This window comes from Notechis scutatus, chromosome 1 (genome assembly GCF_049901735.1).
Source record: "Notechis scutatus isolate UNSWTSFEM ecotype Mainland chromosome 1, rNotScu1.2, whole genome shotgun sequence".
Taxonomy (NCBI): domain Eukaryota; kingdom Metazoa; phylum Chordata; class Lepidosauria; order Squamata; family Elapidae; genus Notechis; species Notechis scutatus.
This window is the reverse complement of record NC_142009.1, coordinates 330835741-330862510: the sequence shown is the minus strand read 5'-3', so window position 1 is coordinate 330862510 and position 26770 is coordinate 330835741. Positions and strand designations below refer to the sequence as shown.

Genomic DNA, 26770 nt, shown 5'->3' with positions numbered 1-26770 from the left:
AGTCACCATCAATAAGGAAACTTCAATCCAAAAAAGAGATCACTCTGGCGGAAAAACAAATCTGGTCACGTTGCCAATTTCAAAAGCCGATACAAAAATTTATGCCACCAGATAAAGACCGAACGGAATATGTGCCTATTTCTTAAAAAAGCTACCCACTGCTATAGCCGAACCTCTAAGCATAATCTTTGAAAAATCTTTCAGAACCAGCTCCTTGCCTAACCTATGGTCACAAGCCACAGTCATCCCCATCTTCAAAAAGGGAGACCCAAGCCTAGTTGAAAATTACAGGCCAATCTCCTTATGCTGCGTCACCTGTAAAGTCATGGAATCAATTATTAACCAATCCATCATCCTTCACTTAGAGACAAATAACCTACTCTCCAATAAACAATTTGGTTTCAGAAAAAAACTATCCTGTAATCTGCAACTCTTACACTGCAAAAACATATGGACGACACAACTCGACCAGGGCAAAGCAATAGACGCAATCTACATAGACTTCTGTAAAGCCTTTGATTCAGTGGTACACGACAAACTACTCCTAAAAATAAAATCCTATGGTATCTCTGGACAACTAAATAACTGGATAGAAGCATTCCTGTCAAACAGACAACAAATGGTCAAAATCGGGAGCGTACTATCAAATCCAGTACCTGTCAATAGTGGTGTTCCCAAAGCAGTGTTCTAGGACCAACTCTCTTCATACTCTACATAAAGCGACCTCTGTGATCATATTAAGAGCAATTGCGTTCTCTTCGCTGATGATGTAAAGCTGTTCAATACCACAGACAATACTGCTACCCTACAAAAAGATCTTGACTATGTATCAGAGTGGTCAAACAAATGGCAACTTCAAATCTCAACAAATAAATGCTCTGTCTTACATATTGGCAAAAAAATCAGAAAATAAAATACAAGCTGAATAGTCAAGATCTTGTTGATGACTCAAGCTCTGTAAAGGACCTTGGAATACTCACCTCTAATGATCTAAGTGCTAGAGCCCACTGCAACTACATAGCCAAAAAGGCATTAAGAGTTGTTAACCTAATCCTACGTAGCTTTTTCTCTGGTAATATCACACTACTAACCAGAGCATACAAAACATTTGCTAGACCAATACTCGAATACAGTTCATCAGTCTGGAACCCACACTACGTATCTGATATTAGCACAATTGAGAAAGTCCAGAAATATTTCACAAGAAGAGTTCTCCACTCCTCTACTCGTTGTAGAATACCTTATGCCACCAGACTTGAAATTCTAGAACTTGAAAACCTTGAATTACGCCGTCCTTCGGTCTGACTTAAGCATGGTATACAAAATCATACATTGCAATGTCCTACCTGTCAATGAATACTTCAGCTTCAACCATAACAACACAAGAGCACACAATAGATAACAAACTCAAAGTAAACCACACCAAACTTGATTGCAGGAAATACGACTTCAGCAATAGAGTGGTCAATGTCTGGAATACTCTACCCGACTCTGTAGTTTCTTCCCAAACCCCAAAAACTTTAACCTTAGACTGTCTACTATTGACCTCACCCCTTTCCTAAGAGGCCTGTAGGGGCGTGCATAAAGCGCACCAACGTGCCTACCGTCCCTGTCCTATTGTTTCTCTTATTCTTTTTATTTTCTTATATGTACCCATTTCATGTATTCACAACTATGTATACATTTATACTTATTATCTTGTAAACAATTGGCAAATCAAATAAATAAATAAATAAAAATAAATAAATAAATAATCAAAATAAAATTGGGAAAATTAAAAGAGGGGAAAAACTATATAGAAAATGTAAAATAGTATAAGATATGGAATAGAATACAAAAAGGAGCATGAAATTGAGTTTTGTGTCTGTATAAAGAAGTTCAACCCAGGACCATGCTATTTTCAAAAAAGATGTTTTACTTATATTTTGTGTGTGAAAACCCAAATAAAACTTTATTAAAAAGAAAAAAGAAACGCTGTAGTAAAAACTGAATTTTTATTACTGTATTCTCAGAGATAAGCCTCTCAGCTGATAAACTGAACAACAAAATCATTACCAAAATCACAAGCAAATTTAATTTTCATTTACTTTAGATTCTCTGACAGCAACAGAATTGTTCATCTTCTTCACTCTGGTAATAACTTTTGCATCATACGCAAATTGCATCATACGCAAACTCTTAGTGATTTCCAGACATGGCAATTACCTATCTCCCAGAAATGCATTCAGCAAGAGATGGGAAACTGTAAACATTTACATCATCCTTAAAGCCTATGATTTAAAAAAAAACACTGAGCCTTAGTCCATGGATAAGTCAAAGTCAATTTTTAAAGTACATATGTACAGTACATACATACATACATACATACATACATACATATATATATATATATTAGTTTTCTTAAGTTTCGCTGGTGCCCATGTATGGTATTCAGTTTTGTTAGAATCTTTGCCATCAGAAGCCATGGCAGATGTAGTTGTGCTTTGAAAAAGTTGTAGCAACATTTGGTTTACAGAATCTCATCTGCCATCAGAAGCCTGATGATGGCAGATGAGATTCTGAGTTTTCAAACGCTGATGCGCAGCAACTTTTAAAAGCATTTCTACCAACTACAATGACGTGGGAAAATGCCCGAACAAAGCTGAATCTACCATATATATATTACATTCCAGTTGCAACATTCTGGGTGCTTTACAGCATATAACGATGGAAATGCACAACAAAATAAATAAAATAAGTTGAACCACCCAAACAGTAGTACAGGTAATCCTCAATTTACAACAGTTCATTTAGTGACCTAAATTACAACAGCACCAAAAAAAAAAGTGACTCATCACCGTTTTTCATATTTATGACGGTTGCAGTATTCCGGGGTCATGTGATCATCTTTTGTGACCTTCTGATAAGCAAAGTCAATGGGGAATCCAGACTCACTTAACAACCTGTTCTATCTTAGGCCTTCCCAAAAACGCACTAAGTCAATTCTGAGTCCCGGCAAAAACCTCTTTTATTACATTAATGTGAATTTATTTCATTCACAGTCAGCCAATGGCTTGGCAAACGATCTTGCAAAGGTGTACTAATAAGCTCAGACCTTTATCAATCCGGGAACGCTGCCTGGTAAATAGTCCCATACTCACTGCTGGCGGGGAATGGCTGGGTTATATAGACAAATCCCCATGAGGCTGGAACAAACAAACGACCCAACGAGCGAGTTGTTTCCTGCAAAAGCTCCCTCCCCTTTTGCTTCTCTTTTAACCCTGATGGGAGGGGCCATTCATCGTCCACCTGTGGCCTTACTCCCACATCGACCCTGAGTCCTTAATTGTGCCTTCCTTTTGGCAGCTCTGCGCATGCGCAGGCTGGGAACCAGTTCCAGAAGCTCCCCCGCCTCACTGCTGTCCGAACCCGAAGGCAGCTGATGACTGCCGGGCTGCCCTGGCCCCATCTCTGCCTCTGATGCAGAGCCCTCATCTGAGCCTTTCTCAGCCTCCAGGTTCCTCCCCAACCTCCTCACTACTGTCTGACTCTGCTGCCGGCTCCGCCAGCTGCTGGTGGGCCCACATCACAACCGGGCAGTAAGTTAACAACTGCACTGATTCACTTAACAACTGTGGGGAAAATTCACGTAACAAATGTCTCACTTAGCAACAGAAATTTTGGGCTCAGTTGTGGTTGTAAACCGAGGACTATCTGTTAATCTTCAGAAGTCTATCTCAGTGAAATGGTTTTGACAGTCTTGTAGTAATCTTCAATGGCAGCCCCACAAAGAGTGCATTGTAGTAGTCAAGACACATCCAGATCAAAGCGAGAGCCATTATTGCTAGAGCTTCGAGGTCCGGGAAGGACCAACGCCTTCTACCTGACGACCTAGCAAAAGCTATGAATCTTGGAGACATCCCCAGGACACGGAACTGCTCCTTTTAGGGAACCGCCAATAGTCCCTGACTTATGCCCACAATTAGGACGATAATTTCCATTACTTAACAAGGCGATTGTTAAGTGAGTCGCGCCTGATTTTATGACTTTTTTTCACTGTTCTTAAGCAAATCACTGCCGTTAAGTGAATCATAAGCAAATCTGGCTTCCCCGTTGTGTTTGCTAGTTGGAAGCAGCTGGGAAGATCTGGAATGGTGATTTATTTATTTTTATTTATTTATTTATTTATTTATTTATTTGATTTGCCAATTGTTTACAAGATAATAAGTATAAGTGTATACATAGTTGTGAATACATGAAATGGGTACATATAAGAAAAATAAAAGAAGAATAAGAGAAACAATAGGACAGGGACGGTAGGCACGTTGGTGCTTATGCACGCCCCCTACAGACCTCTTAAGAAAGGGGTGAGGTCAATAGTAGACAGTCTAAGGTTAAAGTTTTTGGGGTTTGGGGAAGAAACCACAGAGCCAGGTAGAGTATTCCAGACATTGACCACTCTATTGCTGAAGTCGTATTTCCTGCAATCAAGTTTGGTGCGGTTAACATTGAGTTTGTATCTATTGTGTGCTCTTGTGTTGTTATGGTTGAAGCTGAAGTATTCATTGACAGGTAGGACATTGCAATGTATGATCCCAGAATACTCCAACCATTGTAAATATGCGCTGATTGCCAAACGCCGGGATTTAGATCACATGATCGTGGGAATGTCATAAGTGTGAGGCCTGTTCATAAGACTCTTTTTTTAATGCCATTAGAGCTTCATTAAACGAATGTTGTAAGTCAGAGGTGTCAAACTCAATTTCATCGAGGGCCGCATCAGGGTTGTGTTTGACCTCAGAGGGCTGTGGGGGGTGGGTGGGCGTGGCCATGGTGGGTGTGGCCAACTCCACATCACTCGCGTCAAGGGCACCACTTTCCTGAGACCAGTGGTGGGATTCAGAATTTTTTTACTACCGGTTCTGTGGGCGTGGCTTGGTGGGCGTGGTGTGGTTTGGTGGGCGTGGCTTGATTTGGCAGGCATGGCAAGGGAAGAATATTGCAAAATCCCCATTCCTTCTCCACCCCACTAACCTGCTTTCCAGTTCCGTTCTCCTGTGCAGGGCAACCAAAGAAGACCCAGCTGATCAGCTGGGACTCAATGGGAGGCAGAGAAGGGATGGGGGCGGGGCCAATCAGAGGTGGGATTTGCCGGTTCTCCGAACTACTCAAAATTTCTGCTACTGGTTTTCTAGAACTGGTCAGAACCTGCTGAATACCACCTTTGCCTGAGACCCTCCCTCACATTATAATCTTCCTCCCTCCCTCTTAATTTTCCTTTCTTCTTTCCTTCTTTTTCCTTCCTTGCTGTCTTCCATTCTTTCTTTCTTTTTTTCTTTATCTTTCCTCTTTCCCTTTCTCCTTTACTGTCCCTTCTTGCATGCTCAAATGCAAAAGGGGAAACATTTCTCCTTTTGTTTTGTTTTTAGTTTGTTTTGCTAGCCCGTGACCAGCAAAAGCATCCCTCCCCCTGCCCCTGAGCTCCGTTTTCACTGGCAGAGGCACCTTGGGCCGGTCCTTAACTGTTTCCAGGCCAGCCAGATCTAAGGTTTGAGTTTGACACCCCTGTTGTAAATCAAGGACTGACTGTATGACCTTGGATTATGATTGATGATGATAATAGCAATAGCAATAACAACACAAGTAATAACAGTATTAATAATTTATTAAATCTATATGCCCAATTCTCAATGACTCTAAGCATTTTACAATTGTTAAACCATTTCAAAACAAAGAACAGTGCAAAAGACACAAAACCAGCATCATATAAAAATACGGGGTTTTTTTCTCTTACTTACAACCATTAGTTTAGTGACCATTTGAAATTACAACATCACTGAAAAAAAAAGTCCTCAAACTTATGACCACCACAGCATCTCCACAATCACGTGATCCAAACTTGGGCATTTGGTAACCAGCATGATTTACGATGGTTGCAGTGTTTTGGAGTCGTGGGATCACTGTTTGCAACTTTCCCAGCCAGGGAAATTTAATGAGTAAAGCCAGGTTCGCTTAATGGCCTCCTGGTTCATTTAACAATTGTAGTGATTCATTTTAACAAGCATTGCAAGAAAGTTATAGAAAGAAATACAGCTCATTCATCAGTCTGGCATCTGCACTGCATATCAGACATTAATACAATCGAGCGAGTCCAGAAGTATTTCACGAGGAGTACTACACTCCTCTGCTCGCAACAGAATACCCTACTGTACATCACCAGGTTTGAGATTTTGGGCTTGGACAACCTTGAACTACACCACCTATGGTTAGACTTAAGCATAGCACACAAAATTATCTGCTACAATGTCCTACCAGTCAATGACTACTTCAGCTTCAACCACAATACAAGAGCACACAACAGATACAAACTCAATGTAAACAGCTTCAAACTTGATTGCAGAAAGTACGACTTCAGCCACAGAGTGGTCAATGCCTGGAATGCATTACCTGACTCTGTTGTTACATCCTCTAACCCCCACTCCTTTAACCTCAAACTAACCACTATGGACCTCACCCCATTCCTAAGAGGTCTGTAAGGGGCGTGCATAAGTGCACCATCGTGCCTACCGTCCCTGTCCTATTGTCCCCATTTATTCGTACCTATTTCCTGTATTCTTACTCATGTTTATACTTTTATCATCTGGTAAGCGAATGACAAATCAAATCAAATGAAATGAAATCAAATCAAATAAATAAACAAATAAAATTCATAAAATCAGGCACGGTTCACTGAACACCTGTTTTGCTTAGCAATGGAAATTCTGGTCTTAATTTTGGTTGTAAATTGAGGACTTCTTTTATTCTATAATTGTATATCATCAGCATCTTCATGGTAATTCATTGCAAGCCCACAGGTGAGTTTGAGAATATGGTGGCTGCAAAAGCCTACGTGGAGGCCAGGTGGGGAAAAAGTCAAAATTGAATTCATAACCTCACAATCACAACCATCATTTTGACTTTTAGACACCCCCTCTCCCACTACAGATGCCCCAAGACTCTGTGTAAGTTCTCCAGGATGCTCTGCCTTCAAATGTCATTTTAAAACAACCAAATCTTATTATACTAAATTAATTAGCACAAGAGAAGCACATGTTTACAACAGAAATAACAGAATTATATTCCGTTAATGGAATAACTTCAACCTTAATACTTTTTAAAAAAAGATTAAAGGGCCTGGCAGATTATATTCGAAATGAATGTTGCTTATATTGTTCAAAAATCATCTTTCTTGCTCTCTCACTAGAAAGAGAAGCTTAATTCACATGTTGATAAGCCAGCAATCCATTCTGTAAACCATTTTTAGATTTTTTTTTTTCTTCCAATATTTGCAGGTGACTCACCCAACCTTTTGGCTTCCAAAGTCCAGAGTTCTCAGTATCTTATTAAATTACAAATAATGGAAATATAGTACTATAGAGAATCACAGACGTGACCTTGGAAAATGTACACGATAGCGGTACATGATTTAATCCCAGGACAGAAATAGAACATTAGAAACAAATTTAAAATGACTCTGCCTTAACCTTGTAGAAGGAGGGAAGAAAAGGGGAAATCTTGCCAGGCTTCCAAAGATCCTGTTATGACCGATAGTCCTCATTTAACAACCGATCACTTAGTGACTGTTTGAAATCACGACGGTCTTGTAAAAAGGTGCTTTAAGGCCACTAAAGTACTTCCGACTTTTGCAGAATGTTGCACCCCTCCCCCCACACTTGCAGTTACATGCTCACAATCAGGGTGTCACACTTACAACCAATTGGCAAGTGCCCCACAATCATGTCATCACTATTTGCAATCTTCTCTGCTGGCTTCCCCAAAAAGTCAATGGGGAAACCAGCGGAAAAGATTGCAAGCTGACGGTGTCTGCCAAGAGGACTACCTCTCATCTTTTGGAGCTAGCTGAAAGTGGTCCCTGCCAATCCATGCGCCTGCTTGGATCTCAGCAGCCAAAATCCGAGCAGATATGAAGCTCAAAATCCCTCTTGAGAGCTGAATGGAAGGATGCAGAGAAATTTCTTATCGGTATTTAGGAGCTGAGGACTTGGCAGCGCAGGAAAACAAGAGCCAAGGTGTCAGATCCGTGTATCTGCCATTCTTCAATGGAAGAAGAAGTGGGGGGGGGGGGGCAGTTGGTACAAGTAATCCTTTTTTGATGTAACCTGATATCTTAAGTCTTGTATTGAATCTATATAACTTGCCTATGATATACAAGTGTGGACTGGAGCCCAGGTGCCTGGAAACTTGTCACCTCTTGGAGAGATAGCAAGAGGAGAAGGGTCCATAAAAATTCCAGCTCCGAAAAAAACTTCCTGGGAAGCTTTTCTCAACTACTTTCCCAGAAAACCAGGAGCAGAAATTAACACATTGCTTCTTTGTATTGACGAAATCCACATCAGACTAAGGGGAGGGGTTCTAACTCGCCTTTATCTATGCTGTATGCCTGGAGGCATATTAGACCCTGCTTTGACTAATACCTGGATAACTTCATTTTCACAATAAAGAATTCCTTTTGAAATACCCAGCTTTCAGAAGTTCATTCTTATCAATTGAAGGGAAGAGTCTGGGCCTCACACAAGGACTTAATAGCCGACCATCAACATCCCAAACAACAAATAAAGAGCCACACACAACCAGGCACCGCATAAATACTATGCATAAAATAGCCCAAGTTCCAGGAGAGATGGGCTCCAGCACCAGTCTGCAAGTTCAGAAGACTAAAATCAAAGGTGCTTTTTGTTTTTTCAGGAGGCGACTGGACTTTCTTGTTTTTTTTTCTTTTGAAGATGTTTCACTTCTCATCCAAGAAGCTTCTTCAGCTCTGACACAGGATAGTGGGGAATGGAAGACACACATCCTGTCAGAGCCGAAGAAGCTTTTTGGATGAAAAGCGAAATGTCTTCAAAAGAAAAAACAAGAAAGTTCAGTTGCTTCCTGAAAAAAAAAAAACCTTTGGGGTGCTGGATGACCTGGATGACTGAGAATCTCTACAGACAGAAGATTAAACCTCTGATCCTGGTGACCAACCCAGATTGGATCCTATAATATTATCCTGGGACATATATTTTTGCCTTCATTTGATGCAGAGAAAGCCCCCAGCACCATGCCTGCTTGAACCTCAGCAACTGAAATCATGCATGGACCTCAAAATCCCTCTCTCCTCACTTTTATGGAGAGTCACACACAGAGATAGGGAGAGAAGGATTTTAAGCAGAGGTGGGTATTCAGCAGGTTCTGACCAGTTCTGGAGAACCGGTAGTGGAAATTTTGAGTAGTTCGGAGAACCAGAAAATCCCACCTCTGACTGTCCCTGCCCCCATCTCTTCTCTGCCTCCTGAGTCCCAGCTGATCCGCTGGGTCTTCTTTGGTTGCCCTGCACAGGAGAACGGAGCTGGAAAGCAGGTTAGTGGGGTGGGGAGGGAATGAGGATTTTGCAGTATCCTTCCCCTGCCATGCCCGCCGAGCCACGCCCACAGAGACCGGTAGTAAAAAAAATTTAATCCCACCACTGATTTTAAGAGCCATACATGCTATAAACGTGTTCAAAATCCCTTCCTCCCTGCAACTCCATAAGCAGAGAGAAGGAGTCTGTTTACTTAATGACCCATGAGATCACTTAATGACTGCAACAGTGATTGTGGTCATTGAGCTAAGCAGTGATGTGGGCATCTTGCTTATTGACCTCTTTGCTCAGCAACCAAACTCGTGCGTTTTTCTTAGCTGTTGTTAGCGCTTAAGATGGGCCAGATCAGGAAACAATAGCATATTAGAACTCTACTTCTATTTCTAGATCTACACAGATAATTCTCGCTTAATGATCCCAATTGGGACAATGAACCAATTCTTCCAAATAGGTGTTTTTGGCCAGAAACCAGCAAAATTGTCACAAATTGTGGAACTCTAGTGAGTTAGGCTATATACCGTGTTTCTCATATAAAAAGGCCGGGTCTTATTTTTTTTTTTGAGCCCCGAAAAAATGGCTAGGCCGTCTTTTCGGGGGTGACTTAATTCCCCCTCCTTGCATCTTCGGGCGGGCGGGCAGCGACGGCTTGGATGTTGACCTCGGTGTTGGTGGGGCACTTTGTATCGGGGTCAACGCAGGCAGCACCATATCCGGGTGTGCAACAAAAGTACTTCCTAACGGCAAGCCCCCCCGCCATTTCCCCCCATTTCGCATGTTTTAATATAGGCCTTAATATGGGGGGAGGGGCTTAATTTCATTTCATGCCTGTAAAACATGCTGGGACTTCCTATTGGGGGAGGCCGTATTGTTGGAGAAACAGGGTAGATATCCTCGCTTAATAACCACAATTGTCCCAATTGTGGTCTTTAAATGAGGACTACCTATATAGTCTAAGTCATAACATGCTCTCTAAGTTCTAACGTGCTCTGTGTTTCCTGACCTGGCTTACCTCAAGGGACTGATAACAGCCAAGAACAATGCATAATTGTTAAAAGGAACATCTAAACATCTAAAAGGAAGGTGATAGCAGTGTCCTGATATCTCAGGGGTTGCCACAAAGAAGAGGGGAGTCAAACTATTCTCCAAAGCACCTGAAGGCAGAACAAGAAGCAATGGGTGGAAACTAATCAAGGAGAGAAGCAACCTAGAACTAAGGAGAAATTTCCTGACAGAACAATTAATCTGTGGAACAACTTGCCCCCAGAAGTTGTGAATTCTCCAACACTGGAAGTTTTTAAAAAGATGTTGGATAACCATTTGTCTGAAATGGTGTAGGGTTTCCTGCTTAGACGGGGTTGGACTAGAGGACCTCCAAGGTCCCTTCCAACTCTGTTATTCTATTCTATTCTATCTTTGGGGAGGTATCGAAAAAATCAAGATGGTAGCCAAAACTGATTGAAACCCATCCTTCTTTTTATAGTGGTTGAACCTACCAGCTTGACTTTTTTGACTCCTCCCCTGATCTTTAACGCAAAGAGAATGATATCAAGTCCTATTACAAGTAGTCCTCAACTTACAACAGTCCATTTAGTGACTAAAGTTACAATGTCACTGAAAAAAAGTAACTTATGACCATTCTTCACACTTATGACCACTGCAGTATCCCCATAGTCACATGATCAAAATTCAGATGCTTTGACAACTTATATTTATTTATTTTTATAAAGAATTTTTATTTTTAAAAACAAACATACACATACAAAACATAAAAACATAAAACCATCTTCCATTTTATATACATACAGTGTGTCAGTTGATTGCAAATCTTCTGTGCTATCCTTTTGTAGTCATTTACTCACAATTTATATCAGTTTTCACATTGTTGAACTAACATATGCTTATATATTTATCAGTTATTAATCATCCATGACTAAACTATTTATTCCATCATTTTATACAAGATGTTCCAAGTTTTATCGTAAAATTTGTTATACTTTCAACCGGTGGTTATATATGTCTATATTATGTTTTATATCAATCTATTACATTTCTATCACAAAATTATCTAGTCTATTAGATTACCATGCCTTTTTATCCAACCATTGATAAAACAAATCCCATATCATATAAAATGACTGACTGATATTTATGACGGTTGCAGCGTCCTCATGCTCACGTGACCAAGATTTGGATACTTGGCAACTGACTCATATTTATGACGGTTGCAGTGTGCCCAGATCATGTGAACGCGTTTGGCGGCCTTCTGACAAGCAAAGTCAATGGGGAAGCCGAATTCACTTAACAACAATTTGCCTAATTTTGCGACTTTCTGACAAGCAAAGTTAGCGGATAAGCCAGATTCACTTTACAAGTGTGTTACGAACGTGAAAACTGCTGTGATTCAATTAACTGTGGCAAGAAAGATCGTAAAATGGGGCAAAATTCACTGTTTCTGTTGCTTAGCAACAGAAACTTAGGGGTCAATTGTGGTTGTAAATCGAGGCCTAGCTGTATTTACTGTTAAGTAATGCTAACATAATAGCCAATGGGGAAAGCAAAGGTCAGAATCTGAGAAGCTATGACTTCTAGTCTGGCCTTAAAAGCACAAGGGTAGCTGGGTGTCTCTGGGCCAGTCATTTTCTCTCAGGCCTAGGAAGGAGGCAATGGCAAAATAATTTCTGAAAAACCTTGCCAAAAAAACCTGCAGGGACTTCCCCAGATAGTCTTCCTTTTCCTCAACCCTAGCATAACCCAGTACAGGTAGTCCTTGACTTACAACAGTTCATTTCGTGACCGAAGTTACAACGTCCCTAAAAAAAGTTATTTATGACCACTTGTCACACTTATGACCGTTGCAGCATCCTCATGCTCACGCGACCAAGATTGGGACGCGCTTGGCAACTGACTCATATTTATGACGGTTGCAGTGTACCCAGATCATGTGAACGTATTTTGTGACCTTCTGACAAGCAAAGTCAATGGGGAAGCCAGATTCACTGAACAACCGGGTTATTAACAACAAATGCAATGTTTCACTTAACGACTGTGGCCAGAAAAGTCGTAAAACGGGGTGAAACTCACTTCACAAACATCTCACATAGCAACATAAATGTTGGGCTCAATTATGGTCATAATTTGAGGACCACCTGTATAACAACATTATTGTAAATGTTATTCTTTGCAGATTGACAAGAAAATTGTCAGAACTGAAATTGGAGTTTTGCTGAGGCTCTCCCATCCAAATATTGTAAGTAACCGTTCTCTGTAGTATTTAAAATGGTTAGCTTGCATTGGTAATCACATTTGGTTTGCTTTTGTGACACATTGAGGTTTTTTCCCCCCATATCCTGATTTCCTGTTGCCGAGCGTCCAAAATACAGTTATGTGACTGTTGGAAAGTCCAGCTGTGAGAACTTCAAATCTGGGCCATAAGTAACCCTGGGGAGGTCCGTCACAACTCTGAACGGTCACTAAGCTGTAGTCCCAACAGTTGCTTTATTCTTTCCTCACAGAGAGCTGCTTCAGCCACTGTCTCTTTTTGGGTTCAGCCACTGTCTCTTTTTGGGTTTAGATAACATTTATTGTCATGTTTTCCTGTGGGCACACTGGCACACATTAAAAATGAAATTCTGTTACCTGCTTTCAAAAGTGTATACATACATAGCACACATATGCACATACTATATACATACATACATATACAGACCCATACATATAAATACATGCAGGAGTGGGATCCGACTGGTGTAACTACCGGTTTGGTGGCTATGTGTCGCGCGCACATGTGTGCTTCGCACGCATGTGCGCCAGATGAGTGTGTGCAATTAACAAACTGCTGAGCTACCCGGACAGCTGAGCAGCGCTGCGCGTGGGTGCGCAGCATTTAAAAAAGCACTTTTCCCCTGCTTTTTCAACCACTGCTGTGCCGCGCAAAGCAACTGAGGTTGAAAAAGCAGGAAATAAAGGACAAGTAAGATCCTGGGCGGGCGGGTGGGCCAAAACAGCAGCAAACACAGAACTGGTTTTGTGTCTGCTGCTCTTCAGAGCTATTGGTTCTACAGAGCCTGACAGAACCAGTAGAATCCCACCCCTGAATACATGTATACATACATACATACATACATACATACATACATACGTAATATAATGTATATATTAATCACTGTCCATCTTTTACACCACTTCCAGCTCTAAAGTACAATATTCCACTTCAGTCCAAGAGACCATAACCTTCCTATATTATGGCTTTATTAAATTGGCATTTCTATTATCAATTCCCTTCTTAATTATTCCAAACATGGAATCCTTTTTAATACATTGCAAGCCACCCAGAGTCACATGACAGCAAGATGGGCAGCAAATAAATTTAATCAATAAATAAAATATAGCTGTTGCATTCTGAATTTTCATTTAGATGTCCACTATAACACCAAGATCATGATCACTCTGTCTGCTGTCTGTCTGTCTATCTATCTGTCTGTCTGTCTGTCTGTCTGTCTGTCTGTCTGTCTGTCTGTCTGTCTGTCTGTCTATCGGTCTATCGGTCTATCTATCTATCTATCTATCTATCTATCTATCTATCTATCTATCTATCTATCTATCTATCTATCTTCTATCCATATATTAATGTATCATCAGATAGATATATCATCTATTTTTCTAACAATCATTTATTTTCTATCATCTTTTTAATCATCTCTCTCTCTCTCTCTCTCCCTCTTCTTTAGCAAAATGATTGATTCTATGCAGGGCCCCTGAGAATATACCAAACACTATGAATTTCTTTCTCCTACAATAGTTTCCAATCTACCGTAGTTTCTTGCACGAACAATAAAATCTCAGCTTTTCTTTGTTTTTTGTTTTTAAAATCAAGGTTGTTTTTTTCTTCTCTGTACAAATTTCTTGGTTTGTTTAAAGTTCCATTAAAAAAAAGAGAGAAGATGAGAACTTTCATTTCATTGTTTTTCCTTGCGACGTGTAATTTTCCCTTCTGCTGCCAGTGTTCAGCTGATAGGAAGTGATAATAGGATTGCAAACTTTTGAAGTTAATAAGAAAAAGATTGCAGGGCCACGTATTAGAAGGAAACATTAAGCCTCTTCCTGGTGTGACTGGTATTGTAGGATCACTGAATGAAGCACCATGAGCTGGGAAAGTAATGATTAAAGTGGTATGAAATTCACAGTGTCACTAACATCTTAAGAAACTATTATGGAACAATTTTCTGGGAGGGAGGTAGGGTTAGCCAGAAAGAAAAAAATTGAAAGGTGGTTGCAAATATTTCCCTCTCCCTAATAGGCTGTGGGTGTTAGCTTCATTGTATTGTCATAAAGAATACAAAAAGCTGTGATTTTAGGTTGCCTGGACAGCTGGGAATCTTTCAATAATCTTGTGATTTACTTCCTTTGTTGCTAAGCCGAAGCCTCAAAAAAATTAAACCTTTTTGACGTCTGTTTAGTATATTTAGGTCAACTGTATGATATTCGTGTACTTTATATTTATAATAAATATAAAAATGTATGACATATTTACTGGCTAAAAACTCATCAAACTTGCTTGCAGGCAACATTTTTAAAAAATGGTTTATGCCTTCCATTGATTTTTGGGTTGCAGTTATGCAGCGCGTATAGTGCTTCCTAGAAGCTGTGTGTATGGCTGTTGGTTTCAATTGTACTGCAGAGGTGGTATTCAGCAGGTTCTGACCAGTTCTGGAGAACCAGTAGTGGAAATTTGGAGTAGTTCGGAGAACCGGCAAATCCCACCTCTGACTATTCTCTGCTTCCCGAGTCCCAGCTGATTGGCTGGGTCTCCTTTGGTTACCCTGCGCAGGAGAACAGAGCTGGAAAGCAGGTGAGTGGGGTGGGGAGGGAATGGGATTTTGCAGTATCCTTCCCCTGCTGTGCCCACAGAACCGGTAGTAAAAAAATTTGAATCCCACCACTGTTGTACTGAGTCTTTTCCCCCCCTCATAATACACTACGTTGTTCTTTCAAACCAACGCCTTGCAATGATCCACAGCTGATGATGGATTACAGGTAGACCTCGACTTAACAACCATAACTGAACCCAAAATTTCTGGTTGCTAAGCAAGGCCGTGACTTCTGCCCCATTTTATGGCCATTTTTTGCCACAGTTGTTAAGTGCAGTTCTTAAGTGAGTCGTGAGGTCATTAAACAAATCCGGCTCCCCACCCCATTGCCTTTGCTTGTCGAAAGCTGGCTGGGAAAGTTACAGATGGTGATCACATGACCCCAGGGAACAACGCAACTGTCATGAATACAGGCCAGTTGTCAAACACCTGAATTTTGATCGCATGACCATGAGGACGCTGCAATGGTCATTATTTTCAGTGCTGTTGTAATTTTGAACAGTCACTAAGCAAATGGTTGTAACTCAAGGTTTAGCTGTCAAGTTGGTGTCGACTCTTAGCATCCACACAGAAATCTCAACCTGGCCCATCACAGCACTCAACATCACTGTAACAGTCCTTCTACTTTGCGGCTTGTCCTCTTTTTCTTCTCTTTCCTTCCAGCTTTCCCAGAATTAGAGCCTCCACTAAGGAGCCGAGCCTTTGCTTAATGCATCCATCTATATATATATAAAAGCGAAATACCATTCATGCATCATCACAAAATCTCCAGAACTGTAAAGCCTACAAATTTGAAATTTGGCATGTTCCTCTTGGCTTCTAGGTGCTTACTAAGAAAGGATTTGTCAAAATGATCATCAGAGTATTAGTATTTCATATATTATTATTAACACGCTCTGATTCTAAGGAGTTCTACTCCCCCTCCCCACCTGAAAAGAAATATGTTCCAAATGCAAAACACAAGCAGAGGAGAGGAGGTTCAGTTTCAGTTTCACAGCACCAAGCAGCTTTAGTACAGAACAGTTGAGCTAAACCATGCCCAGGCTCCTTGCTGTCTCCTTGATCACACAGCAAATACTGTTTCAGTTTCCAAACAGCCCTCAATTCTCTCATATTGACAGGACGCTAGCCAGATAAATACCGATGGAAGCTTGTAGGCTGAGACACAATTTTTCCCCTTATTTTCCTCCCCCAAAACTAAGCCTGATCACATAGTTTCATAGCGAAGCACAGGTATAGAGCTAGTAGTACGATAATTTGGTCATCTGTGCCATGAGTGAGACCTCTGAATTTGTTTGGTTAATGATCCATTTATTTTTAGCCTGTCCATAATAGGCTAAATTCAAAAGCATCAACCCTCTTCCTATTCCACTTCTTCAAAATCCAATTTTTGTTTCCATAATGGGTGACAGTAAATAGTATTGCTTGCTTTGGGTGTTTACAAGTAGTCCTCGGCTTATGACCATTACAGAGCACAGATTTTATGTCATATATATCATGACAGTCATAAGTCAAGTCAGCCATGTTACCAACCTGATTTATATATATATGTGTGTGTGTATGTATGTGTATGCATATGTATGTATGTATGTATGTATACACATACACATATATATACATACCTATACCTATACCTATATCTATACCTACTGCTCAAAAAATAAAGGGAACACTTAAACAACACAATGTAACTCCAAGTCAATCACACTTCTGTGAAATCAAACTGTCCATTTAGGTAGCAACACTGATTGACAATCAATTTCACATGCTGTTGTGCAAATGGAATAAACAACAGGTGGAAAGCATAGGAAGTTACCAAGACATCCCCAATAAAGGAGGGGTTCTGCAGGTGGTGACCACAGACCACTTCTCAGTTCCTATGCTTTCTGGCTGATGGTTTGGTCACTTTTGAATGCTGGCGGTGCTTGCACTCTAGTGGTAGCATGAGACGGAGTCTACAACCCACACAAGTGGCTCAGGTAGTGCAGCTCATCCAGGATGGCACATCAATGCGAGCTGTGGCAAGAAGGTTTGCTGTGTCTGTCAGCGTAGTGTCCAGACCAGGAGACAGGCCAGTACATCAGGAGACATGGAGGAGGCCATAGGAGGGCAACAACCCAGCATCAGGACCACTACCTCCACCTTTGTGCAAGGAGGGACAGGAGGAGCACTGCCAGAGCCCTGCAAAATGACCTCCAGCGGGCCACAAATGTGCATGTGGCTGCTCAAATGGTCAGAAACAGACTCCATGAGGGTGGTATGAGGGCCTGATGTCCACAGGTGGGGGTTGTGCTTACAGCCCAACACCGTGCAGGACGTTTGGCATTTGCCAGAGAACACCAAGATTGGCAAATTCACCACTGGCGCCCTGTGCTCTTCACAGATGAAAGGAGGTTCACACTGAGCACATGTGACAGACGTGACAGGGTCTGGAGACATTGTGGAGAACGTTCTGCTGCCTGCAACATCCTCCAGCATGACCGGTTTGGCAGTGGGTCAGTAATGGTGTGGGGTGGCATTTCTTTAGGGGGCCGCACAGCCCTCCATGTGCTCGCCAGAGGTAGCCTAACTGCCATTAGGTACCGAGATGAGATCCTCAGACCCCTTGTGAGACCATATGCTGGTGCGGTTGGCCCTGGGTTCCTCCTAATGCAAGACAATGCTAGACTTCATGTGGCTGGAGTGTGTCAGCAGTTCCTGCAAGACGAAGGCATTGATGCTATGGACTGGCCCGTCCATTACCCAGACCTGAATCCAGTTGAGCACATCTGGGACATCATGTCTCGCTCCATCCACCAACGCCACGTTGCACCACAGACTGTCCAGGAGTTGGGGGATGCTTTAGTCCAGGTATGGGAGGAGATCCCTCAGGAGACCGTCCACCACCTCATCAGGAGCATACAGGCCTGTGGAGGCCACATACACTAGTGAGACTCATTTTGACTTGTTTTAAGGACATTACATCAAAGTTGGATCAGCCTGTAGTGTTTTTTTCCACTTTAATTTTGAGTATAACTCCTTGCCATCTTCAGGCTGGTGCTTTCGGCTTCGTGCTTGTGCGAGCAAAGCGTGATCGGAGCTGCCATCTCCCTGTATATACTGATGGGGAGATTGACCGTGTTGTCATTTCTTGATTGGTTGATGGAGTTGATGTTTGCAGATTGGCTGGCTTTTTCATAAGAACATGTGTGGCTCAGGTATTGGCTGGGTGTCTATCAGCCTCCTGTGTTGTAACGACCTGGGTAATGGGCTGTTTGATGACCTTCTGAGTTCTATTGTTTTGACATCCTGGGTCTTGTGCTGTAATCTCCTGGGTCGTTGGCTGTGTTGCAACATCCTGAGGTTTTGTGGTGTAACCTCCTGAGTTCTGTGATGTGATATCCTGAGCAGGTGGCTGTGATGTGACGTTCCAGGTTTTGGTTTGGCTCCGAGTTTGAGGCCTGGATATGTGTCCATGGCGTGTGTCTGTTTGCTTGGTTTGGGGGTCAGGGTATGTGGCAACTGGTGATGCAGCCATGGTCTGGTTTCTGGACGGTGGTTGTCTTTCATCTATGGGATGGGTTTAGGTTTGAGTCTGGTGAGGGAGAATGGTGGTGGTGTCATGTGTTTTTTGGGTCCGGTGTTGGTTTTCGTGGCTGGGACTCGTTTGTTGATAAGGGCTAGTTTCCAGATGTCTGGTAGGCGGGAGGCATCGTCCCATTTATTCATGTTATGGGGGTGTTTCTCTATTTCGATGGCTTCCCTGATTATTCTCTTGTTGAAGTGTTCAGTATTGGAGATTAATTTGGTTCCCTCAAAATTAATTCCATGTCCTGTGGCTTTAAGGTGCTGGAAAAGGGAGGAAGTATTTTCTTCTTTTCTGACGTCGTTCTTGTGTTCTGCAATGCGTGCATTTATTCTCCTGTTGGTTTGTCCAATGTATGTGGCTGGGCAATTGTTGCATGGTATTTCATAAACTCCTTGGTTTTCTAGCTGGATCTTGTCTTTGGGGTTTCTTAGGATGTTGGCTATTTTTTGGTCAGTGCCGAAGGCTGTCCTGATATTGTGTTTGAGGAGAATTTTGCTGACTTTATCTGTGGTGCCCTTAATGTAGGGGAGGAGGGCGATACCATTGTCCTGTTCTGTGTCTCGGTTTCTAGGGTGTGTCTCCCTTAGGATTAGGTTGGTAATTGTGCTTCTTTGGAATCTGTTGGAAATTAATACGTTAGTGAGGGTGTGTAATTCTGTTCTCAGGTGGTCTTTGTCAGCTAGGCGTTTGGTTCTGAAGATGAGGGTCTTGGCTACGGAGTTGATCTGTGCAGGGTGGTGATGGGATTGTGCGTTTAAGTAGCGGTTGGTGTGTGTTTTCTTCCGGTGGATGGTATATCCTAGGGAGCCATTGGGTTTTTTGTAAATTAGGAAGGGAAACAGAAGCCAACAACCAACTTCCAACAAAGGTCATTTCGTGCATGCAGTGATCATAAAGCAAACACAACAGTCATTAAGCAAATATCGTGGTCTCCCATATAATCACTCTCCTAAACAGATAATTCCCATAGCACTCTCTTATGTCTAAGGATATCTAAGCATGTAATAGGACTGTACTACTATTACCCTTCTCATCTTTCCTATTATCTACTCCTGTTTGTATCTTATGATTTATTATTTTGTTGCTTATATGTACACTGAGAGTTTATGTACTGGAGACAAATTCCTTGTGTGTCCAATCATACTTGGCCAATAAAGAACTATTCCATTCCGTTCCATTCCATTCCATTCTATTCTATTCCATTCCAAACACATTATCAGAAATTGACTTGATTGCCAAAAACCCAAAGTGAGATCTCTTGATTGCAGGGGGGCAACCATCGAACTTTGAATCTGGGTCATAAGTACATTTTTGAGGAGTATGTTGTAACCTTAAATGGTTGCTAAGTAAATTGTTGTATGTCGAGGACTACCTGTATATAAAACCTTCCTGGGCTGTATATAGACCTTCACTTAGTTTTCCACAATGCCTTTAACTTTATTTCTTGCAGTGTCTCTTACACACCATTGTTCTGGGTTAGAGCAGAAATTCCACTGAAGGACATATTATTTGTGGTCTCCTAATAGAAAGACACAGCTGGTAATTCAGTTTGGACTTTTTAATATAAATTAGCAGTTTCTTTAAAAAAAATCAAATCAGAACAGCTTATGTGTCTGACTCATTATTGGTGAGAAAATTATGCAATTTGCATCTGAATGAAAACTGATCTAATATCAGCTTTTTGCAGCAAAATTCCCAAAATAAAACTGAATCATCATTTTAAATTCCCAGCTCTCCAAATGTGCCAGGTTAAAAAGAACATTTGAGAAAAAAGTGGGGGGAAAACTGTTAGGGAAAATTGTTTGCAAAAGAGAAAAAAAGGCAAACAAAATGTGTATAAAGCTAATAGAACAAAACAGAATAGAATTCTTTATTGGCCAAGTGTGATTGGACACACAAGGAGTTTGTCCCCAGTGCATAAGCTCTCAGTGTACACACAAGCAACAAGTGATAAATCATGATTATAATCATAAAAATACATCTTATCTTATATTTAGAGAAAGTGTACTACATATAGCCCTTCACTTACAACCATTTTAGTGACTGATTGAAATACCATGGCACTGAAAAAAGTGACGTATGACCAATCCTCGTACTTATGACTGTCACAGCATCTTCACAGTCACATGATCAAACTTTGTGTGCTTGGCAATTGGCATGCATTTATTCCTGAGGTCATGAAATTGCTATTTACAATCTTCCCAGCAGGCTTCCAACAAGCAAGGCCAATGGGGAAAGCTGCATTTGCTTAACAATTCCATGTTTCACTTAACAACTGCAGTGATTCACTTAACATCCATGCCCAAAAAGCAGGTGCAACTCACTTAACAACCAACTTGCTTAACAATAGAAAATGTGGTCCCCATTGTGATTATTAAGTTGAGGCTGACCTGTACTATGGATAGAGATTTTATTTTAATGTGGTTTTGAAAATATTTTTAATTTCAACCCAAAGGTCACAATGAACTTGCAAAATTGATAAACCTCAATTTGCCAACCTCTAATGTGGACACATATAAAGTCATAAAATCAAGCAGATTGAAGTTTCTTTCCACATGATATCTTTGAATGGACAGTTGTCAGTGGTGTCTGGGCATGCAAAAGTGTAAATATTCAGAATTTCCATTGCTTTTTCCTCATTTCTGCAAAGCTTTTAGATCAAAGTTATTCATCCTTCTTTATTTCTTCCCACTTGCTTTTAGATCAAACTCAAAGACATCTTCGAAACCCCCACAGAGATCACGCTGATCCTTGAGTTGGTGACTGGTGGTGAGCTGTTTGACAGGTAACACAGGAGAAACCTTGGCTTAATTGGCAGATTCTTAATTAAGGATGACTAATTGAACAAAGAAAAGGAGAGTAATTTGTTACCATGGGGAAAAGATGTGTGGGACGCAGGAAAGGTGCTTGGTTTAATTCACAACCAATCTCTAAACTCCAATTCCCTTAGCTTGCCTTCTACCCTGTTGCTTTCTGGCTTCAGCTCTTGCTGAAAATGGAGATAATTTATTTATTTTTTATATAGAATTGATGGACATAAATACGCCTGCACCAGCCAGGCTTCCTTGATTGACCTTTGTTTAAGATTTTTTTTTTAAGTTTTTTTACCTACAGAGCTAAGGGGGAAATGACCAGTTGCAAATGGAAATGAGTAATTCCAACATTGTGAGTGTTTTCAAATAGCTTGTAGCATCACCTACAACCTAAAGTCCTTCTTGGAAAATAAATATGATGGGTGGCCATGACCCATTGGGATGTGGAATTAATCATGATGTTTGAGAATGGCCATTGCAAGCCAGACATGAAATGAAAATATGAGATGGATGGCAGCAAGAGGACTAGAATTAGCCACTGATGTCAAGGAAAAAAAGCCAAGTCACTGAGTAATTCCATAAGAAGCCAGATAAATTTCCATGAATATCTACTCATTAGTAGAGATTAAGAGTAACCAACAATAGCAATCACGAGGATATGTGTTAAGAAAGTTTTTTCCCCCCTTCATGCCTGGTTTATTTCGTTGTTCTCAGGTTCTGAATACAATGACAATAAATTTATCTTATCTTTTGGCTGATTTTGAAAAGCTAATCGGGATCAAGCCTGGTTAGTTGTGGATAGAGACCACCAGGAAATCAGGGCTCTAGGGAATTTGAAAAAAATATCCTGCAAAGCAAATGTTGCCTCTCTCTTCCAAATAAATTCCGTCCCTCTTGTTTTTTGTGAATATTTAACTGGGGGGACAGCATAAAAAAATCAAGCCAAAGCCCCCATCCTCTTTTTAAATGTATGATGCTGTTAGCCCTTTGAGGAAGTGGTAGTCCAGACAAGAAGCACAACAATAAATATCAACTCTACCTTTATTGTAAGGTTGTGTTAATAGAATCTTGCAAATCTAAAAATATTTCTCCCTTCCTTTTCTTTTACTCCCCCCCCCCCAAAAAAACAACAGAAGGGTCCTTTCTGTGAAGCTTTCCATGCCCTTCCTCTATCTGTGGGCTGAGATATCTTTGCTATGTTGATTATCTAGGCTGCAGCTCTTTCTTCTCTCTCCCAATGCCTTTTCCTTCTCTCTCCCAATGCCTTTCCCCTCTGTCTCACAATGCCTTTTGCCCCTAAGACTTTCCCTTCTGTCCCCCAAGGCCTTTTCCTTCTGACCCAATATCTTCCTTTCTGTCTCCCATGGTTTTCTCTTCTGTCTCCCAAGGCCTTTTCCTTCTGCCCCTAATACTTTTCCTTCTGTCTCTCAAGGCCTTTTCCTTCTTTCCCCAAGACCTTCCCTTCTGTCTCCCAAGGCCTTTTCCTTCTTTCCCCAAGACCTTCCCTTCTGTCTCCCAAGGCCTTTTTCTTCTGCTCCCAAGATCTTCCCTTCTGTCTCCCAAGGTTTTCCCTGCCATTTCCCAAGGCCTATGGAGGTTCTCCCTCATACAGGAAGAATAAGAAATAAAGAGAATCACTTCTTTCAAAATGTTGTTCATTGGCATTTTTTTTAAAAAAAGACTTGAATTGAACAGATTGCTCTATTAAACTATGCAGTCCTGGGACAGAGAATCAGGGAGGAGGCAATGTGTGAATGGTTGCCTAGCAACCCCTGTGGTTCTCCCTTTTCCATCCACCAGGAAGAGGAGTGCGCTGGTTGCCTAGCAACCAGCCATTCCTGCCCTCTCTGCTGCAAAGCTTCCCAGCCTCCTCCTCCTCCTCATATCACACATTAAAGCAGCAGAAAAGAAACTAGTACACCCACAGTCTTACTTATTTTTAAGTATTCCCCCCCCCCCAGCAGATTTACAGGCTGGCAACAAGGCTGGCTGTGCAGAGTGAAGGCATATATATACTGTATATTAAAAACAAAAAACCTGAATGCTGTTTCTTCTCTGCAGGATTGTGGAGAGGGGATTTTACAGCGAAAGGGATGCAGCCCACGTGGTGAAACAGATCCTGGAAGCTGTCTCCGTAAGCCATTTGAATGTTTCCTTTCTTTTTCTGGATTCCGTGTCCTTGCATCTGTTTTGGAGGGTAGAATTCTGGTTGCCAAGGAAACAGAAATATAAATTTTGCCACCTTTCAAAGGCCCCCTTTCTGTTAACTGGAATTTCGTAGGCAGGCACACAATCGAGGTCTCTGCTTTTCATGGATCTATGCAAGAGTGCCACTCGGATGGTGGGAGGTTTGTTGGTGTGTACTTAATTTTTTTTTTTGAAGTTATGACTTCATTTTTTCCAATATTCAATTGATATTATCTTTGAAAGCTCCCCTTTTCAGAGCTCTGAAACCAGCAACTTGTGGACACCAGCAGTTTCCCTACGTTGGTAGTAATAATAATAAACAGCGGACATTCCACTAGCTGGGGATAGAATAGAGGATAGCAGAATAGAGGAGAAAGAACTGGAGAAAAATCACAAAATATAAAGACTTGCAAAGAAAAGTAGAACAACTGGGGCAAAAGAAAACAATAATAGCCCCAATAATTGGCGCCGAAAGAAAGGGAGAGATACAGAGAAAAAGGAAGTAAAGATGAAAAAGGCAGCTGGGAATCCTCTATATCAGTGTTTCTCAGCCTCCGGGGTGGGGTATTCTGGGAGTTGAAGTCCACACATCTTAAACTTGCTGATGTTAAGAAATGCTGTTTTGCATGAGGTAGAATACAGTTTCTGTGAATCCCAGTTTGCAGCGGTCAGGGATCGTGAAAATCATCTGTTTATCCAACTGTCCTCTAGTCAAAATATCTAAAATTATTGACATTCTATTCATAGAGTATAGACTGATGTACACAATATTTTTATTGTAGTTGCACAGGGCTGATTGAGAGAATAGGATCTCAGTATGCAGGGGTGAATATTTTCTTCCCTCAGACAACCAGCTATCTCTTCAATAATTAGAAATGAAGAATAAATTTCCCACCAAATTGACTCCCTCTTCTGTCAAATCCTGGAACTTTCTGTGACCCCATTACAAGTAGTCCTCGTTTTACAAACGCTCATTTAGTGACCGTTCAAAGTTACCATGGCTCTGAAAAAAGAGATTTATGACCTTGTCTCAAAAAGTAACAACGCTCTGTGACGGCATTCTGGACACATGACCACAGAAATGTCTTCGGACAGCGATGGCTCAGTGGCCTTGAAAAGGACATGAGCACTGCCCCCTAAAGTCCATAACGACTAGCGGAGCAAAATCCGCCGAGATTTTTCCTCACACTTATGACCGTCGCAGCATTCCCATACATGATCAAAATTTGAGTGCTTGGCATCCAGCATGGTTGCAGCATCCCGGGGTCATGTGATTGCCATTTGTGACCTTCCCAGCCAGCTTATGAAAGGTAAAGTCAATGGGAAAAGCTGGATTCACTTAATGACCTCACGATTCACTTAACAACTACAGGAATGTGCTTAACAAGTGTGGCAAAAAAGGTCATAAAAATTGGGCACAATTCACTTAGTAACCACTCTGCTTTACTGATTAGATTGATAGATCTTTATAGAAATGGCTAGTTGATATTATCGTGAAAAAACAAGTTGCGGTTTGATGTTAATGTTTTATTTTACTGCAAAAGAAGGAGTCGGAGGTCAATGCTTCTTTTTCTTTTTCTCAACCCTTCCTCACTTCTCCTTCCCCTCACTGTTTTCCTATTTACTTTTCTATTTTGTATCTTGTCTTATCCTATAACTCAATAAAAGGTTAAATGGAAGAAGCACTCTGCTCAATAAAGGAAGTTCTGATCCCAATTGTGGTTTGTAAGTTGAGAACTATCTGTAAATAGTTTTGCTCCGAGTTAAAGCTAGCGCACCCAATCTAGGAGAATACTTGGCTGTATAATTTCCCCTGGGATTTGGTTGCGACTGAGTGCTGTCTTGGAAAATTACTATGGGTGATTTCCAATTTAGTTTTCTCCCAGCACACACCCAGTCGATCTCTGCGTTCAGATCACAATGAGCACATGCGTGCTCAGTTCAGCGAGCCAAAATAGACCTTGAGGGTTATTTATAAAACATCAGCAAAGATTTTTTTTAAAATTAACTGGCAAAACAGGATAAAATGCAGGCAAATCAGTGAGCATGAGAGAGAGAGAGAGAGAGACGAACAAGAATTGACCTCAAAATAAATTGAAATTTCCTGAGCCAGTGATAATAGTCCTGAGGGTAATTAACGTGGAGAGTAACAGAGTGCCCTATGGCTATTTCAGCCCTAATTATGTATATCACTGCAGTAGAATCAAGATGGAAAGTAGGACATCAGGTGATCCTTTCTCTATTTTGCACCATCAAAGAAACTATTTGATGGACTGCAGTGATAGATCCAACATGCCAAAGGCAAACTCCTTCTAGGCTAAAGAACTCGAGGGAGAAATTGGAACAGATAAGACAGCACTAGAACAGATTCAAAACCGCACTAAACCATTTATTGGGATTAACTTGATTTAAAAAAATCATGATTTACAAGTACAGAGAGTCCTCGACTTACAACAGTTCATTTAGTGGCTGTTCAAAGTTACAAGGGCACTGAAAAAAGTGAGTTATGACCACTTTTCACACTTACGACCATTGCAGCATCCCCCTGGTCACATGATCAAAATTCAGGGGCTTGGCCACTGGCTCGTATTTATGATGGTTGCAGTGTCCCTGGGGTCACGTGATCACCTTCTGCCAAGCAAAGTCAATGGGGAATCCAGATTCACTTAACAACCATGTTACTAATTTAATAAATGCAATGTTTCACTTAACAACTGTGGCAAGAAAAATCTTAAAAGGGGGCAAATTCAGTTAACAAATGTTTTACTTAGGGCTCAATTGAGTTCGCAACTTGAAGAGTACCTGTAATCCTCCAGTTATAACCAGGCGCTTAGTGACTGCTTGATATTGTAATAGAATAGATCCGTGGTGGCAAACCTATGGCACGCGTGCCAGAGGTGACATACAGAGCCCTCTCTGTGGGCACGCACACCATTGCCAACTGCTTTTCTGGTTT

The 26770-nt window shown here is 41.2% G+C and overlaps 1 protein-coding gene across 1 annotated transcript in view; it reads left to right on the top strand.

Moving 5' to 3' along the window:
- LOC113423650 (calcium/calmodulin-dependent protein kinase type IV-like) overlaps window positions 1-26770 on the top strand; it is a 67938-nt gene that overhangs the window by 21805 nt on the left and 19363 nt on the right. Inside the window, exons 3-5 of the mRNA XM_026685144.2 lie at window positions 12564-12626; window positions 21517-21599; window positions 23689-23761. Of these exons, the coding sequence (XP_026540929.1) occupies window positions 12564-12626; window positions 21517-21599; window positions 23689-23761 (219 nt within the window). The remainder of the gene's footprint in view (window positions 1-12563; window positions 12627-21516; window positions 21600-23688; window positions 23762-26770) is intronic.